Source organism: Fusarium musae, chromosome 11 (genome assembly GCF_019915245.1).
Source record: "Fusarium musae strain F31 chromosome 11, whole genome shotgun sequence".
NCBI lineage: Eukaryota > Fungi > Ascomycota > Sordariomycetes > Hypocreales > Nectriaceae > Fusarium > Fusarium musae.
This window is the reverse complement of record NC_058397.1, coordinates 443,385-459,734: the sequence shown is the minus strand read 5'-3', so window position 1 is coordinate 459,734 and position 16,350 is coordinate 443,385. Positions and strand designations below refer to the sequence as shown.

The 16,350-nt window shown below is 48.2% G+C and overlaps 3 protein-coding genes across 3 annotated transcripts; 2 read left to right on the top strand and 1 right to left on the bottom strand.

Annotated features, from left to right (window-relative positions):
- Nucleotides 1–5,059: 5,059 nt before the first annotated feature.
- J7337_013203 (uncharacterized protein) lies at nt 5,060–5,920 on the bottom strand (the record flags this gene model as incomplete). The annotated part of the gene is made up of 1 exon (XM_044830699.1): nt 5,060–5,920. The coding sequence occupies one exon, from the start codon at nt 5,918–5,920 to the stop codon at nt 5,060–5,062; it is 861 nt and encodes a 286-aa protein (XP_044673974.1).
- A 5,418-nt stretch (nt 5,921–11,338) lies between these two features.
- On the top strand, nt 11,339–11,819 carry J7337_013202 (uncharacterized protein; the record flags this gene model as incomplete). The annotated part of the gene is made up of 2 exons (XM_044830698.1): nt 11,339–11,354; nt 11,458–11,819. 2 exons carry the CDS (start codon nt 11,339–11,341, stop codon nt 11,817–11,819), a joined length of 378 nt encoding a protein of 125 aa, XP_044673973.1.
- Nucleotides 11,820–12,099: 280 nt separating this feature from the next.
- J7337_013201 (uncharacterized protein) lies at nt 12,100–15,378 on the top strand (the record flags this gene model as incomplete). Its single annotated transcript, XM_044830697.1, has 1 exon — nt 12,100–15,378. The coding sequence occupies one exon, from the start codon at nt 12,100–12,102 to the stop codon at nt 15,376–15,378; it is 3,279 nt and encodes a 1,092-aa protein (XP_044673972.1).
- Nucleotides 15,379–16,350: the final 972 nt, after the last annotated feature.

Here is a 16,350-nt window from a genome sequence, read left to right as displayed (position 1 = left end):
ATCGATATGAATTGCGTTGCGTCACGTAGACTTCTAGGCCTGCAGGCCACAGTTCTGGCCGTCGATATCAATACCATATCCAGCTGAAACCAACTCCAGCTGTATATAAATGTCTAACATGCATCATGCTATGTCGTTCGCCATTCTTATTAAATACATCACGAACCTAGAACCTATCACCAATTATGGACAATACGGCAGGTAGTGGACAGTCAGGGCAAGGTAAGAATACTGTGCCTTTACCTTACTGGAACCTAATTTTACCCAGTGGATCAGCCTAATGAGACAGAAGTTGTCACTTCTGATGAAATCAAGACGAACGACGACGTGTATAAACCAACAGAGGGAAAGGCCAATTCCAAGTGACAAGTGCGGGGATTGTATTATAGCGGTCAGAATTTACTCTTGCTCTGGGCTCAGTGGCATAACAATTGAAATGAAGAATATGTTCCCTTCGGTTGATAGCATGGTGCCTCGTCTGAGTAGTAACCCTCGGTCAGCCCTCCAAGCAATTCTATGTTCGAACTTTGAGGTGCTGAGCTCTGAGCTACTTAACGATACATATGAGAGTTCTTCTGGTGGTGTGGTCGGTATGATTATTTGTAAACTATCGGTCTCAACCCGGAGGTGGCCGCGATGTCGGAGGTAGGCCTTTTGCCTTAGGACATCGGTTTGTTGTAAGATCCCGGCGTGCACCTATGTAACTTAGTCTTGTTCCCGAGGATTTCGTTCTAAAAATACGTACCAAATCATCAATAGCCTGGTTAGCTACAGGCAAGTGGAATCTGTCGGACCACTCATATTGAGATATGCAGGTATTCTTTCTCTCAATCTTGTTGCAAAGTTCTTGTTTCTTGTGGGCCTGTGATGCATTTCGCCGCAATTCTTGTGAAATATTAAACGTAGTATAGCCCTCAATGTGTATGTTAATGACAACCGGAAACATCTTGTCGAGGTGGAGAGCGCTTTTTAACTCGGGGTCATCTTCATTTGGGGTTAGCAGCTGTTGTGACGGCTGCGATGAAGTCGCGTTGAGTTTGCAATGTGGAGTCCGGAAGTCACCCAAAGTGCTGAGAAGGGTAGGTGGGCATTGGCAAGTTTTGTAACTTTCTTTGAATCGATCCAAGTCCCGTTGGGTTAGAGTTCTCGTCTTGAGAGCCTTCTGAATAATATCCAAGGTATATTGAGGTCGTAGTAGATGGACTAAAAAAGGAATATAAAGGGCCAGAGAAGCTTGCTCCTCTTCCATGGGCCTAGAGGAAATTTCTGGCAGGCCAGACAAAAACTCGTCGAAGGTCCTTGACGTCCATTTACGGAGCTTTGTTAAAGGTATATCTAACAAGAGTTTGAATAAGACCGCCAGTTGGGAGAGGTGTATACGAACCCCAAATTACCAAAAGTTCAAAGGCCCGGTGTTCTAAGCTGTTGTAAATTCGATCAAGTAGCTTTATCAAGTTAAGCACTGCAGCTCTGTCTTTGCGGTAGGTGATGGAACTCATACGGCTGTTATAAGCCTTGCCGTACTTCAAGATGTCCTCGTCTTGCTCTCTGTCTAAGTCGACCGCTGCCACAGCAACAACAATAATTTTTTCCCAGTTTTTCAACTCACGTTGATACAGACTTTCCAAGTTCCTTATTTTATTCAGCATGGTCTGGGGGTTGGCCAGTCCAGATGCCAGCCTACAGCTTCGCCACTGCTCTTCAGTCAGAGGTATCGTGTATGCAGGCTGTTGTTGCCCCTTAGCTGAGGTCGGCTGCAGAGGGTCTTCAAACACGAAATGTAGTTCATCCTCTGTTGGAGGTATTTCTGGTATTCTGGGATCCATCAGAACGATTGTATGTGATTGAGACAGTTAGGTCCATGTCAAGTTCCTGAAGTTGTGTCAAAGTGTGAAATCTTCTGACGCTAAGCCTAAATTGTCGATCCAAACACAAGAATGATTTGCCAGAGCAAATGGACAAAACCCACATAACAATGTAGGTACTTGATTCTTTTTAGCTAAGTGCAGGATTGATCTATGCATTCAATTTTCGCCATCCCTGACCTTTCACTGCTGGCTCTCTCTCTGTTTGTTTATGCCTGACAGTTTTTGCCCTCAAACCCACGTTGCTATCGCGAGTTCGCATCCAAAGTATGTCATCTTCCTTGGTGCCAGGAAGGCTGTCTTTGCGTTGTTCCTGTGGGGACTGCGGGGCTATTAGCTCCATACCTCGGCGAAATTAGGTTGTACAAACCTCGGGATGCTGCTGCGGCTTGGACATGATGTTCAAAGTAATTGCGTAACAGAAGTGCGAGCAATGCGCTGCTAGATGAAGTGAGAAACTGTTGTGCTATTTAAGTTCGGCTAGCCAGTTTCACAGGAGAGAAGAAATAACGAGAAACAAGTTCAATATCTGCGGATAACAGGAGGGTATGAGGAAGGTCAAGATTTGCTATCGTACTAGCGTGAAGTCGAAGGATGCAGAGGCCAGGCTCTCCAGCTCTTGTTGGTTGCATCCGCGTTTTCCCAGGCGTTATCATAGACCCTGGTGCACGGCACAGCTTGGCTGCAGTCTTGTCTCTCGATCGGTCAGCCAAACGGTAGGCAAGGGGCCAAGCCAAGGCGAAATAGAAAAAGATAAGCGTGAACTATACCAAGTTCAGCGATTCGGGTATCGTTTCTTTTGGACTAGCGTTATGCGCTAAGAACCTGGGTGCCCCTTGTGTCCATCTCCGCTCGGGGCTGCTGCCACACATTCCGCGCTATAACGGGGGCGTGTGTTTAAGAAGCGATCGCATTAATCGCTGTTGGTGCTGTCACCCACCCAGGAATATTGCATTCGTTACGAGTTCAGAACTGAAAGAAGCAAGCATATCATCCTTGAACCTGTAGAGCATATCAATACTTAAAGGAATGTGCAACCCGGACAAGGCAACTACTTGCAGGCCTCACCGACACTGGTTCGCAAAGCAATTCATACCTAACTTTCCGATCAAGCACTTCATGCAAGACTCTTCCAGCACCCTGACAAACCAGGGCCGCGGCGCATACGACACAACAGGCTGCCCGAAGCCTCCACCAAGACCTAGACCAAGTTAAAATGTCGCTCTCAAGTTGCAACGAAGTCCTTGCGATATGCATACCAATCGCCTGCCTAACTACTATTGTTAATATTGCCATCCATATCTATTATAGAAGAGCATCAACATCACCCCCCCAAGCTTTTCCAGGGGAAAGCCCTACTGTCATTGGCATCTGCGGTAGCGTTGGAGCAGTCAAGAATTGGGTGGCAACCAGATGTGTTACCGAGGGGCCAGGACATGATAACAACTTTGGCCGGTATGAGCTCAAGGCGAATCCGCCATCAGATGACCCAACAGTGGAAATTTGCATTATTCTGCATGATGCAGACAAACCCACCAGGGAGAGCTGGAGGCACTCAGGAAAGCTAGTTGTACTTGAATTGCCGATCACTGTCATCCTGGCGAAAGTACATGCAAGTAGGGAACGAGCGAAGAAAGGATTGTGGGCTCGGAGGCGCTTTGACCATTGGATTGAGTTGGCATGATGATTGACAGGCCACGCCCCAGACCCTTGCAAATAAACCCATGTTGCAACCTTTGTTTCCATGTGCAAGTGTCTTTCATGTCTACTGCCTCTGGTCAGAGAAATATTTAAACCACGAATTGTCTTCCTTAAATTGATTTGTATGTACCTCCTATACTTCTTGGTCCCATCTTTCATGTGCAAGGTAAGTCATACTTGTTGATTGTTACATCCTCCGTGATCCTGAATCATGATAGGCTGCACTACATCCCCAACATGGCCAACATTTGCCATCACCGGCTCTGCATGATCAAGTCAGACAACACCCTAGTCCAGTGGAGCTGCCAAAACTGCTACTCCGGCCGTCACTGGATGATTTGGGAGTGCATCTACTGCAAGCTACATCTGTGTCGACCTTGCGCTAGCTATGATCCTAACCCTTCGATTGAATTTGCCTTGGGAGGGCTCCTATGTATGTGTATCGTCCATAAGGGAAAAGTATCTCGAGGTAAGACACATTAAAGTTTGGATTGAGTCATAATCTGATATTATTCAGACAATATAGGAAAATTCAAACAGCCAACGCCCGAGCAGTGGGACAAATATGTGGGGATATGTGCCCCTAAGGCTAGCAAGGAAGAATTTCTTGTCTATGTCACCCCTGGGGTCAATATGAAGATGTTGACATCGATGGTTGGCGTTTTGAGATGACAAGTCAATGCTTCTGTGCTGACATTGCGCGAGTCATCAACCACTTACATGCCCCATTTACATCCCCTGCAAGTTAGACAGTCCATTGAAAGGACGGTTGGGACATGAAAGTAATTAACAGGATGAATATATATTTAGATACTGCAGCTCCTACAATTACTTTACAGTTTCTCGTTTAAATCCTTCACTTTCTCATATTAGCTCAAGCAATGAACACCCTGCAGCCAACTCCTTCTCCACGCAAGAGGCGCTCAAATACGGATCTGCAACCCGATTCACAGAAGATTCCCCGGTCAGGCCAACAGCAAAAAGAAGACAATGAAATCCAGCCTGACAGCAACCTCCAGTCAAATGATTCTGATATAGAGGATCTATTGAAACGAATGAAAATTACGAGAGACGAATGGTCCGAGCGGCAGCATGCAATTGGCAATCGCGTACCGTTGAAATGGTGCCGGGATTGTAAGAAGTGCACAACAGAGAAGGGCAGGAGGAAATGCAGACCTTGCCGTCGTCGAGAAAAAGAGGAAAGGGAAAATGGGCCATCATGTCTTACTATTCGCTCCGTGGAATTATTCAATTCATAAAATTTACAAGCTACATCAAAGCTAGCAAAGAATTAAACAAGAATGATAGATAGATCAACAAAGGAGTTATATAGTCTCAGTAAAGACTGGCATGAAGGAAATAACAAAAACTGAACCCTCCATATAAAAGAAAAGAATGTTTGCTCTCCACGTCCAAATTATTAGCTAGCACCAGCTTCGGGTAGTTCCTGCCGCCAGGAGTTGAGAAAGTAGAGATAGTGTATTGCAGTATGATCAGTCGAACTTGGCTGGCTGTTCAATTGGAGTGCGCTCCATGGGCGGAGCTTCGTGTGAGTGGTGGCTCGAATTCGAAAATCCCAATGAGATGTTATCGTGTAACTGGCTAATAAGAACTTGTTGGCCATCATCTGGGTCAATTTCAGCCGTTTCTTCGCAGTAGCCGACGGAACCCTCCTTGTTGCTGGCCAACATTATAAGAATTTGGTTTTGTTGATTCGCAATTACAGCGAGGTGTGCACGCATGTCTGAGAGTTGTTTGTTGATATTTTCAAATCGGACGTCCGAGTTGCGCTTCATGACAATGAGGATATCCTTCAACTCGTTGTTTGGCAGGCTAGTAGCACATGGAGATGTCTCCAGGTCATCAAGTACTTGCCAGCAGTGATCGGCAAGTGAAGCTTTTTGGTCGTAGGCAATGAGTTGGCCTCGTTGTGACAAGGCAACGCCACAAGCGACAATAAGCTTTGATGTCGTGTCAGCCCAAGGGTTGAATATAGGAAGGTCAAGTCGACGCTTTATGGCATGAAGAACATATGATTCCACAGAGACTGCTTTTGGCAGCCTTAGGGGCAAGGTCAAGAAGATGTTGCCCTGGCGAGATGCCCGTTTCAGCCGGAAGACCTCAATGTCGTTCTGGAGATCGGCGTTCGTGCATCCTCTCTTTTGAAGGGGAGTACCCATCTCGAAGTACATCTCGTTCCGAATATAGACAGCAAAGTTGTAAGGATCAGACTGCATCAATTCGATAAGGGGATGAATTGACTCTGGATCGGGACCAAGGAATGAAAGAAGGTTAATGGTGATTATCTGCCGTTCGATGTCACACCGAACAGCAGAATTTTGAAGGAGATTCATAATGCAAATCGCCTGTCATTCGCGACAGCGAGGAGAAGTTGGAGGAAGGTCAAGAGGAAAAAAGATGGTCGGGGGATGGCCAGTATTTGTGACAGATGCTCCATTGACCCGGAGCTGCTGAAACATGGAACAAGCAACCATGCTGCCGTGGGAGATGACGAGGTTTGCAGCTGAGAGAGGACACTAACACTGAACCAAGAGTTCTTGCACGCCCCCTCGGACATGCACGTCGTTCCACGCCCTTGCTGGCTTACAACCCTACAGCTGAGAGTTCGGGCACATCCTTGTCAAAGCGGGGGGGAAACGCCGCCGTTGATAGCCCTTGGCCCTGGCCACTCGGCTCAGTGGTACAGGGGCCGCACGTTTACAATAGAAGGGCGTTGCCACAACTGATGTGCTGTGATGCCGATCTACATCATTCTCTCAACCAGTAGTATCTCAAGCGTGTTGCTAAAGATTCAATCCAAAATGGAGTTCACTCTTATGACTAAAGAAGTATTTGATGAGCTTGGTAGGCAAATGTATATGCAGAACAAGAGTGAGGTTAACAGAGCCTAGAGAAGCGAGGTGTTCTTCACGGGAAAAGCTTCCCTTTGCCTCGAAGGTTGCACCATCGTATCGAAACCCTGCACAGCATCAACCAGTTCAAGTGGCTATCTACAGACATTGTTCAAGAACCTATTTCCCGCAGGGACCTGCGGGAGAACAGCTGCATGGCACTTGTGTCATGCAGGGATGCCACAAACTCGCATATTGTTCCTCGAGGTGAGGATGTCATTATTGGATTATTTGACGAGAAGAACAAGAAATACTTTGGGCTTAATGCTGCGAACCAGAGAGGGGGGTGGGCTTCGCTGCCAGATGTGCGCCATTTGATGTTGCCGCAGTAATTGGGTACTGTTGCTTAGCAGTCCTTGATTGTTGGCATTGCAGTGGGTGGTTTTCATAACCAATAGGCTTCAACTCATCAACATTAAACTCTGTCGCTTCAGTAATTTTCCTTGTAAGGCGGACTGCAGGTCGTGTCTCGGACCCCTAAAAGAATTGTGATATGGCTGCAGACAGTAAATGGATTTGAGGTGTTAGTGGTGATATGCAGCCTCATGGAACCCTTGAAAGTTCGTTAGCTCTGTGGGCTAGAACAAGTATCATTACTCAAACGATGAGGCAATGAGGCGAGGACGAAACTGAGGCATCCCGGGGCAGAGATCCATGTTCGTGGCTGGCGGCGAGACAAATGGCGGAGGGAAACAAGGAAACTGGGTACTATTACGGGGAGCTTCTTTATGCATGGAAACAAGTAACACTAAGGGGCATCGGTGTTGAAATATTAATAATAACTGCTCTATGTAGTAAGGAGAAGAGAAAAACCTGAAGATATGAGGAAAGCCTAACCACTGTAGATACGATCCCTATTTCCATGTCTATTTTTGAACAGGAGTCTGATGGGGAACAGGGTACTGTCTGTCTCCGGCGAGGAGATGGTGCAGCTGAGATGACGACCGCTTCAGCTCATTGAGTCCAATATTTTCATGTTCATCCAAGATCTCAGGGGTAGCAGCGGCCTCAGAATGGTGATGATATTTTAGGGGCTAAGCCCGTCACTGTTTTTTGAGATGTTTCCCAGAACGAACATTGTTTTTTAGAATCCCGCTTGCTACCGCTGTTCCAATTTGAAGCATCGTAAAATTATGAGCATACTTTGCAGGGATAAAGAACCCCATACCACCAAGACAGTAACCGAGGATGATAGCAAACTCTGTCCTCTTAACTCCATGATTATTTATATGTCCAATGTCAGGCCTTTTTGTTTTCAACCGTGCCAGTATAGCATAGAAAGAGTCTTCCGTCGTAGGCAGGGAATAAATGTGCGGGATTAATCGGCCACTTTTGAGATGCTCTTCGAACAGTTCATCGACGTATTTTTCGAGATGCTTCAGTTTCGGGGATAGATACTGATCTGGGAATTTTAGTTTGTTGCGAAGCTGGTAGATCTTCTCTAGAATGAATAGAAGTGGCGGCCTTTCTCTGCTCTCCTCTATTATAGACGAGATAAATTTGCCCGGGAAAAGTAATTGGTCGATGTTGGCCAGCGAAAGTAGGACGACACCGAGATCAGCAGCGTCTTCCACTAAACAGTCGGCAGTGGCAGAGGTTCGATGATGCCAGAGCTGGCGCATTTGATTGAGGATCTGTTGACCCAGCTGGTTGATCTCTGAGCTTTGTCGCATGAACAGATGTATATTGCGTTCGAGTTGTTCCCGTTCCTCTAACTGGGTATCGCCTGACTGGAGACTCAGGGGTGATGAACTACCACAATGAGTTGGTAGAGAAATATCAGCACAATTGAGGGAGGGAGTTAACGGAGGTGACAGACTATCATGCCGAGTTGGTAGAGGAATATCAACATGATTGAGAGAGGTAGTAACCGAAGGAGATGGAGTATCTAAAGAAGTGTCCATAGGGTCTTCTGTGCTTCCCATTTTGTCTGGTTGCAAGTTGGTAGAAGTTGGTAGGGAGGTGAGATAAAGTGAACGCCGAGGCGGGGGATGGCCAGTATTTGTGACAGAGCTTAACTCCTGACTGCCCATAGTGCGGTATGTCAGCGCCCCCGGAGGCCCGTCTATGCCCCTGCTTGCTCAGAAAGGCTCTAGTTTCAGTGGAACTACTACTCCGGCCCTCACTAGATGATCTGGAAGTGCAAGCATTGCAAGCTACTGAGTTGCAGTTGAGAGAAAAGCCCTAAACCTGGAGCTTGCACGCCCCCTCCAGCCCGCACGTCGATCCATGCCCTTGGTCGCTTGGTCCCCGGTTGTTAATGGCATGGATCGTCCCCTGTCGGCGCGTGGGCCATTCTTCGTTCGTACTAACAGGATAACAGGAGCACTTGGATAGTTGTAACATGGGCATCTTGGGTTTCATCTCAGTACGCTCTATTTAGTGGTGTCCTTGCAGTAGAAACTCAGAAGCCTCGTCCTCTTATCTCAGATGAGAGCATGTTTCCAGGTTCCAGGTTCCTGCTGCTGTAGAACCAGATAGGAAGTACAAGCTACTGGACTTTGTACAAAATATATCCATCTCCCAAAAACCATGGAAATGTGTTAAAATTTCCACTGTGCCGAAGAATACGAAGCTCGTCTGGAGATAGCTTGAAGAAGCGAGTTCCTGCTGGAACTGTTTTGTTGTACTTTTCGAGAGTCGTGTGTATATTCTGATATTCTTGTCCTTCGATTGGATCTTGACTTTTTAGATATGCTCTGAGATTGGAATCAGTATGTAAAGCTTACCCTTTGGGATACTTTTCTGGAAATCTATGGCGTAATAAATTTTCGGAGCCATCGTCGGATTGCTTCTGCACAGCTTGAATCCAAGTCACAAGTTTACGTACTTCCTTTGGAGTTGCAAGGCCGTAGATATATGGCCTCATGTTCAGGAACCCCTGAAAGTCTTGTTAGCCTCGGCCAGAGCGCGGCGTCCCTGCTGGCATTATCGGTAATATAATGGCTGCAGGTGCAGCAGGGTCTGGTGTCCTTTTCGGCGTGATTAAATCGTGTTGTCACCAAAGCTCAATGCAAGGTAGCAGCTGGCGGTAAGACTCTGGTGTTCTCGACGCAGTTCCATGGATATGCAGGCCCTTGATCTGCGGCCTCTGGGGGAAGAGTGATGTGTCTGCAGAGCCTGATTGTAAATGAGGCTCTGGGCGAAGCGCGACCCAGCGAGCATAAGGCAACATCTAAGATTATGGTCCACCCTACTGTCAATGGGGCACTAGCTATACCGGGAGTCGTCTCCATTGCCTCCAAGAAACATGTTCGCCATGAGTTTCGTGAATTCTACTCTTATCTGTCATTCTCGACTCTCACTCCAGGCCGAGGGTTGAATGTCAACCAGCCGTACCGGTGGAGCATAAACAATGTGAAATTTGGTTGCACTAGGATGCGCTCTGGCGCGTTGTTGGTGTCGAGAACTAGTGTTCGCGCGACTAGGAGGTCGTATGGTGGGCTTTGGGGGGCACACCAGGACCAACGAAGCTCGCGGGGACAAGGGTAAGGCTGCAAGAGACTCAACGTAAACATTTTTGGGTGGACCAGGCGGTTGGATTGTCCTACTCGTGAACTCGAAGTTGAGTTCTTGTGCCCTACCTTCCGTGGCTTTCTGACTGGCCGCCTTATCTTGTCATACCTGCATCCGAGGCCTTCTGGCATAAGTCAACAAAGGCATGTGGTCTAGGCTAGTTTTGAATGCCATAGTCGAATATAAAAGAGAGACGTCTGGCGGCACTGACCCTGTGGTCTCCCATCACAAGCGTCTCCCACTCCGCTACTCCCCACGCTATCAGCATCGCCGTCATTCATCATGAGCACCTCACAGCCTACCAAACACTCGGCAGTCAGCGCCGGTATGTTCTTCACCCAAACTTGCTCCTCTACAGAAGCTAATGTGGAAAAGACCAGCCCCCAATAGAGCCACCTCCCGCTTACGAACGAGTAGCTCAGACTCAAACTCAAAACCCGCCGCGACCCCGACAAGGGGGCGTCAACTCGAAGGGCTGCCTTGTCGATGCGCCTATACCACTTCAAGTTGCCTACGCATGTGCTGTATCGCCCGTCGTCGTGGCCGTAGGGTGCTACAGTGTGTTAGAGGACAACTGCCGTAGGTCTTGAGGGCCTTTAGTGATAGAAAGTCCTTAATTGGCATCATGGCATTATGGGAATGGGATGTATCTGGTCTTTGGAGTCGAAGTCTGACTCTCTTCAACGCAAAGCTCTTATAGCTATGGAGGAGCTACCGCCGGTCATTACCTCATAAATACAGTCCTTTCCTTCTGCGATGTTGTCTGCCTGCTCTCTCGTGGCACATTTGATGCCTGAAGCTATTTGATGATGCCCATTCTGCTCTCGATCAACGACCATATGTAGGGAAGGGAAGGCATTCATAATGAGTGGGTTGACCCCGCAACCAACAGTCACGTAATAGGGTTTGCTGCATGTTTGGAGCTTTTGGGTTTCGTCGTCGATGGGTTCGTCGTGGTCGTTTTGCATGGCAGTCTTACCCTTGCCCTCGTTGTTTGGCCGATTCGGATTCATTTCAGACATCGCGGCCCGGGCAGTATCTTGTTGCTGAAGAGGCGGTTGTTGGACGATTGTGACGGTGTGAATTCATAATCACAAGACTCGCGTGAACCAAAACTCCCTGCAAGGTAGTAGCTGGCGGTAAGACCATGGTGTTCTTGATGCAGTTGCATGTACGTGCAGGCCCTTGACCTGCGGCCTCTGAATCAAATGCTGCAGCCACATCACCCTTCAGAACGAGGCTCTGGCGGTGAAGAGTCAGAGAGATGAATGTTATATAAGGCGCTACCATACCGAGAAATTTGGTTGCATCAGCTTCACTTTCAACAGGTTTCTCTCCACCAATATGGATTCAGTACCTAGTAAGACTCTCTCTTCCACTATGTCTACAAAATACTGACAGCCCTGATGGCTCTCCATGTTATTCTATAACAATTAATGGCGACAACAGTCCAATTTCGCTAGAGTTGGTAGAATTCGGTGGCGAAATCGAAGCCCGAGAGGCCAAGCAATATGCAGAGAGCATACCCACTTGCCACGATACTCAAGAGGGCGAACAGGATGCAAAGAGCGTGTCAACAGTGACAATAATTGACAGCGAGCCCCAATCTGGTTTAAAGGAGGCCGATCAGAGCGCAGTAACAATTTGTCTTGAGGTCCAAAACGGAGCTGGAGAACAGAGTTCCGACGCAGACCAAATGGAGGCCAATCAGAACGGAGTAACAATTTTACTTGAGGTCCAAACCAAAGTTAGAGAACAGAGTTCCAAGACAGACGAAATAATCGCTTGGATTGAGAAGGCCACCAACGAAGGCACGGATTATTAGATAAGCCATTTAAAAATTAGTCAGCTAAATTCGAGGTGCACCAGATTGTGACTTCCCAGGAAGTCGGCGCTTAAAAAGTGGCTCGACTGCATCGTGCGGGGTAATCTTATCAGTCGGGTGATAAGCCAGCACGTGCGTACAAGCTAGCCCGAGCATCCCTGCGCGCTCGGATCTCCCAGGTGCAAACAACGGGTACATAAGTCGTGTGGTGCTCCAGTCTCAAAGACCTGCCATGAAAGCAATGTCGCGTCCGCCCCGCACCAACCTTCTCGGCAACACTATGTCCACACAAGAATCTCTTCCCTCCATAATTCGCTCCTTTCACACAGGTGCACTGGAATTATCCTCAAGCTTAAGTGCACTATGTAACGATTTTCGCAATAAATGCCCAAGAAAGCCATCCACGCGTCAACAACCAGACCCTCCGGCTGCTAAGCTATCGATGACAGTCTTGGATGCCTGGAATTTCTTGGATAATTTGGACGCTTTGAGTGGCCAGGTGCAAGTAATGATATTGCAGGCAAAAGAGGCCGAGAATGTGATGGTTACCAGCCATGGACAAGTCATGGACAATGCGACGAATGCCCTACAGATGGACACCCGATCCGAGACGTCATGCGAGCGGCAGATCGATACACAACTCGGAATCTCTGAGCAAGAGGCCACGTCAGATTCCCAGTCGAGCGAGACCTCATCGTCACAACCTACACAGACATTTGATGATCCACAGCCTGTTGAGTCAGAGGATGTGACCATGGCTGGGAGCGATTTAGCCGCAGCTGATAGTCCGCCTGACTCACCCAAGGAGGGAGGCGACGACATCAACGTCCGTCGCGTAGTCACTCCGAGCCCAGACAGCCGAAGCGTAAGAGCCGACCTGAATACAAGCCAGGAGGGTAGATCATTCGCAAGGAGCCACTCGGTTGTGACGGAATCATCGGCTGCCTCCATGACCGTAGACACGTCACCAGCCGGTTCTGTTGCGACTCATATCACATGGCCGGAGAGCTCTGGTCGGTCTGCTGACGAGGATGAGGCCATGTTGGACGTCGATGACACAAGAGATGGCATGCAGAAACGGCAGCCCGACCTCGGAGGCCTCAAAAGAATCGCTGACTCTGTCCCGGGACAGGACCTCGCGACTGGCGACAAACCCAGCTCCCCTGCGCCGAGTCCGGTCGCTGAGGACAGGACTGGCCAGCCAACTCAAAGTCCTAGGGTCAGTGAAAGGGCCATTTCTTCTGAGTCACAAAACCTTACGGCCCACACCGAAGCTGAGTTGCACGGCGACCGGTTAGCTAGCCCCCCAGTGAACGGCGACATCAGACGCAATGAAGATTCTCGTGCCGATGATTTCACTCAAGAGATGGATTCGGCCATGGACATGCTGGCCGCGGCCGGAGAGCAGGGCCATTCGCCAGGGAGCGGAGATGAGCAACGGATCGGCGACCAACAAACAGAGTCCAGCTCCACTGGTGCTTGTGAGCAAGATACTACCATGTTGGGCGTTGAGACTACAGATGATGACCAATCACGAGACTGTCCGGCTGGAGGCCTTAACGCAACACCAGCTGAGACGAATATCATCCAACCGTCACAGGGTCCTACAGCCAACGAGACAATCAGCATGGCAGATTCTATGGTCGATATTGAGGCCAATTCTGCCCCTCGGACGCTGCAGGGCCATCCAACCAACGACGAGGCTGATTCTCCCGGATCCCGCCAATCACCAGCAGCAGGGGACACTGACATCCAAGGAAATGCCGACCAACGGGATACTGGACCTCAAAGCAGATTACCAACTCTATCGCCCGCCGATATGAAAAGGCTTATTTCCAAGATTCAGGAATTAGAAGCACAAGGCTGTGGACAACATGTTGCTGTTCCTCGTGTTGATGTTGACTTGGAAAGTGTGAGGAAAAGTATCGACACGGGAGAATGGAGATGTACAGCCATGGTATACAAAGCGGGCCGGAAAGGCGAGGGATACGTGTCGATCTATGCACGCATGCCGAATGACCAACCTTTGATTGATTGGCCAGCCTTCAGTGCAGAGTTCACGCGGCCGACGATTGAGGAAGCCAAGGCTGTGTTTGAAGATACCGTCCAGAATCCACCAAAAGGGAAGGTTCCTTACTACATCGGTCATGCGGACATTCTCTCTGAGCAGGCATTAGACCCTGGGCCTCTTATTACTGGAAACAGTGATCTTAAAGACATACATACCAACTATCACCATATTGGGGGCCATCTCTCCGGCAATCGCATTCACTGTGAAGATTTTACTTATCTAGAAGAAACCGATGAGGGACCAGTATGGCGCGGCCTGCGATCCTTTAATGAGGTTTATCTTGGGACTGGATGGAAACTGTGGTTAGTGATTCCGAAACGTCACATAGCCAAGTTTGATGCATTCGTCAGGAAAACGTGGCAATGCAGAGGATGCATCGGTGGGATCTCGCACCAATGTCTCTTCCTTGCCCCCTCGAGTCTTGAGAAAGCAGGCATTGACTATAACATCTATGTTGTTGGATGTGGAGAGGCTGTCTGGACTTTGCCTGGGCAGCAACATAGCATCATCAATGTCGGCCATTGCGCTGCCCGGTCAATGAACTTTCTATACCCTGGCGAATCAATTGATTTTAAGAAGCTGGCTCACTGTCGAGAATGCAATCAGCATCCCCTCAGCGAACAATATGGCATCCCATTAGTGTCAAGAGAACCCGACTGGAAGCGCAAACAACATCAAACGCATTCCCACTTACCTTGGAAGAAGACACGCACCAACACCACACTCCGTCGAGAGTTGGTCGAGATCGAGCAAGGCCTAGCAGGGATACCTTATCGTCGAATCAATATCGACCGCCAACATCCCTCGACTGCAGAGGTGAAGGTTTATAAGCGAGTTGCTGCCGTGCGTAGCACAATGGCCATACAACAGTTCATTACTCTGGTAAAGGACTGGAAGAATGAAGAGGCAACCGTCCATATCAACAAGGCTCAAGACAAGCTGAACCAGTCAGTGGAATCAGTGAAATTCTTTGAACGCAAAACAAATCTATCAAAGTTCGGACTTCGTCTCACTCAAAGAAAGCTAGCTCGTGAAGCTGACATGGCAAAGGGGCCTATACAAAGGCAGCTTGAAACAGGCCTTCTTGATAAACTTGCAGCTGCCCATTGTATGACGAAAAAGCGGCTGAAAGACCATATTGAAGACGGCAGACAATGGAATTTTATCTGCAAATCACACGATGGATTGCTCCCATTTATCTTCCTGGACTCAAAGAATCCTTTCGGCATCAAAAAAGACAATTGGGCTAATCTCTGTCGGAAAGAAAACGAGGCGGATGCGGACGCATTCCGCAGTCTACTTGATGATGAGTATACGAGGAACCTATGCGAAGCAGGAAGGATCTTTGAAGAACGAGTTTTGGAGAAGATTTTCAATGGCAGCGTTTCGGATACTGGTGGGTTTGTATGGGAGGGGACCGAGCTGGATGTGGACTCAGAGAACATCGAAGAGTTACTTAAGCAGGTCGCCAGACGCGAAGGCACGTGACTGAGGCAATGGCTTAGTCAGAAAACGCTGCAGCGTTTTCTGACTAAGCATATTCTTTATAGCTACCCTACATGTTAACTTCTTATTTACAAACTTAAGCCATGGCCAGGTCTTGACTTCCACTTAACCCTTCCTTCTTAACTTAGGAACCAAAAGCCACAGCCTTTTCAGGTTTCCCCCAACTTCATAGAACACAAATCGTTAATTAAAGCCAAAAGCCGTTAACTATTGTACAGCGGTCCACTTCGATTTGATCCATTCTTCATTGTGTTGGTGATGAGATGTAAAAGTTGCGGTATTTTTGACGCGAAGCTGCTGTATAACTGTGAGCTTTTTCACAGCCAAACAATATATATACTCGCGGTTTTAATGAACAAGCACGACTGCTCGGCCAGTGTGAATAGGACGTGGCTGCTTCATCAAGTGGTATTTGAACGCCACTAGGCTTGATACAGATTGCTGATTGGAGTGGTCGTCCAGATAGAGTAGATATTCGACAGAAGAACGATTCCCATGAGCCGCTGAAAAGAGTGACATTGCGCAACACAAGTTGCTGAAGCTGGTGTCGTTCAACGAAACTTATCAAGTCATTTTCTGTTGTCCAGAGATGGCGAAAATGAACTCGCCGAATGTGTTGCCATTGTAGAGATCCCAGAGCTATCCTTTGTTCGCTGATATGCCCCCCAGACTCTGTACCCAGAACAAGCTCATGAAGATTCGGAAACGACTGGAGAAAGCTCTGTACCTGATGGTGCTCATAGCCGCGTACCACTAAATTACTGACATCAAGAGATACGATATTTTCATTTGTTACTCTCCATTCGCCATCTTTCATGTCTAGGGTGCTCGGGATGTCTAGCCCAGTGATCTGAGGAAAGTTGGGGAGAACTGACAGCAGCCGGTATGCAAGATCTTCGACTCTCGCTTTGAAGAAGGGGACTATCCGTATCCGTTTACGAAGTTCTTCATAGT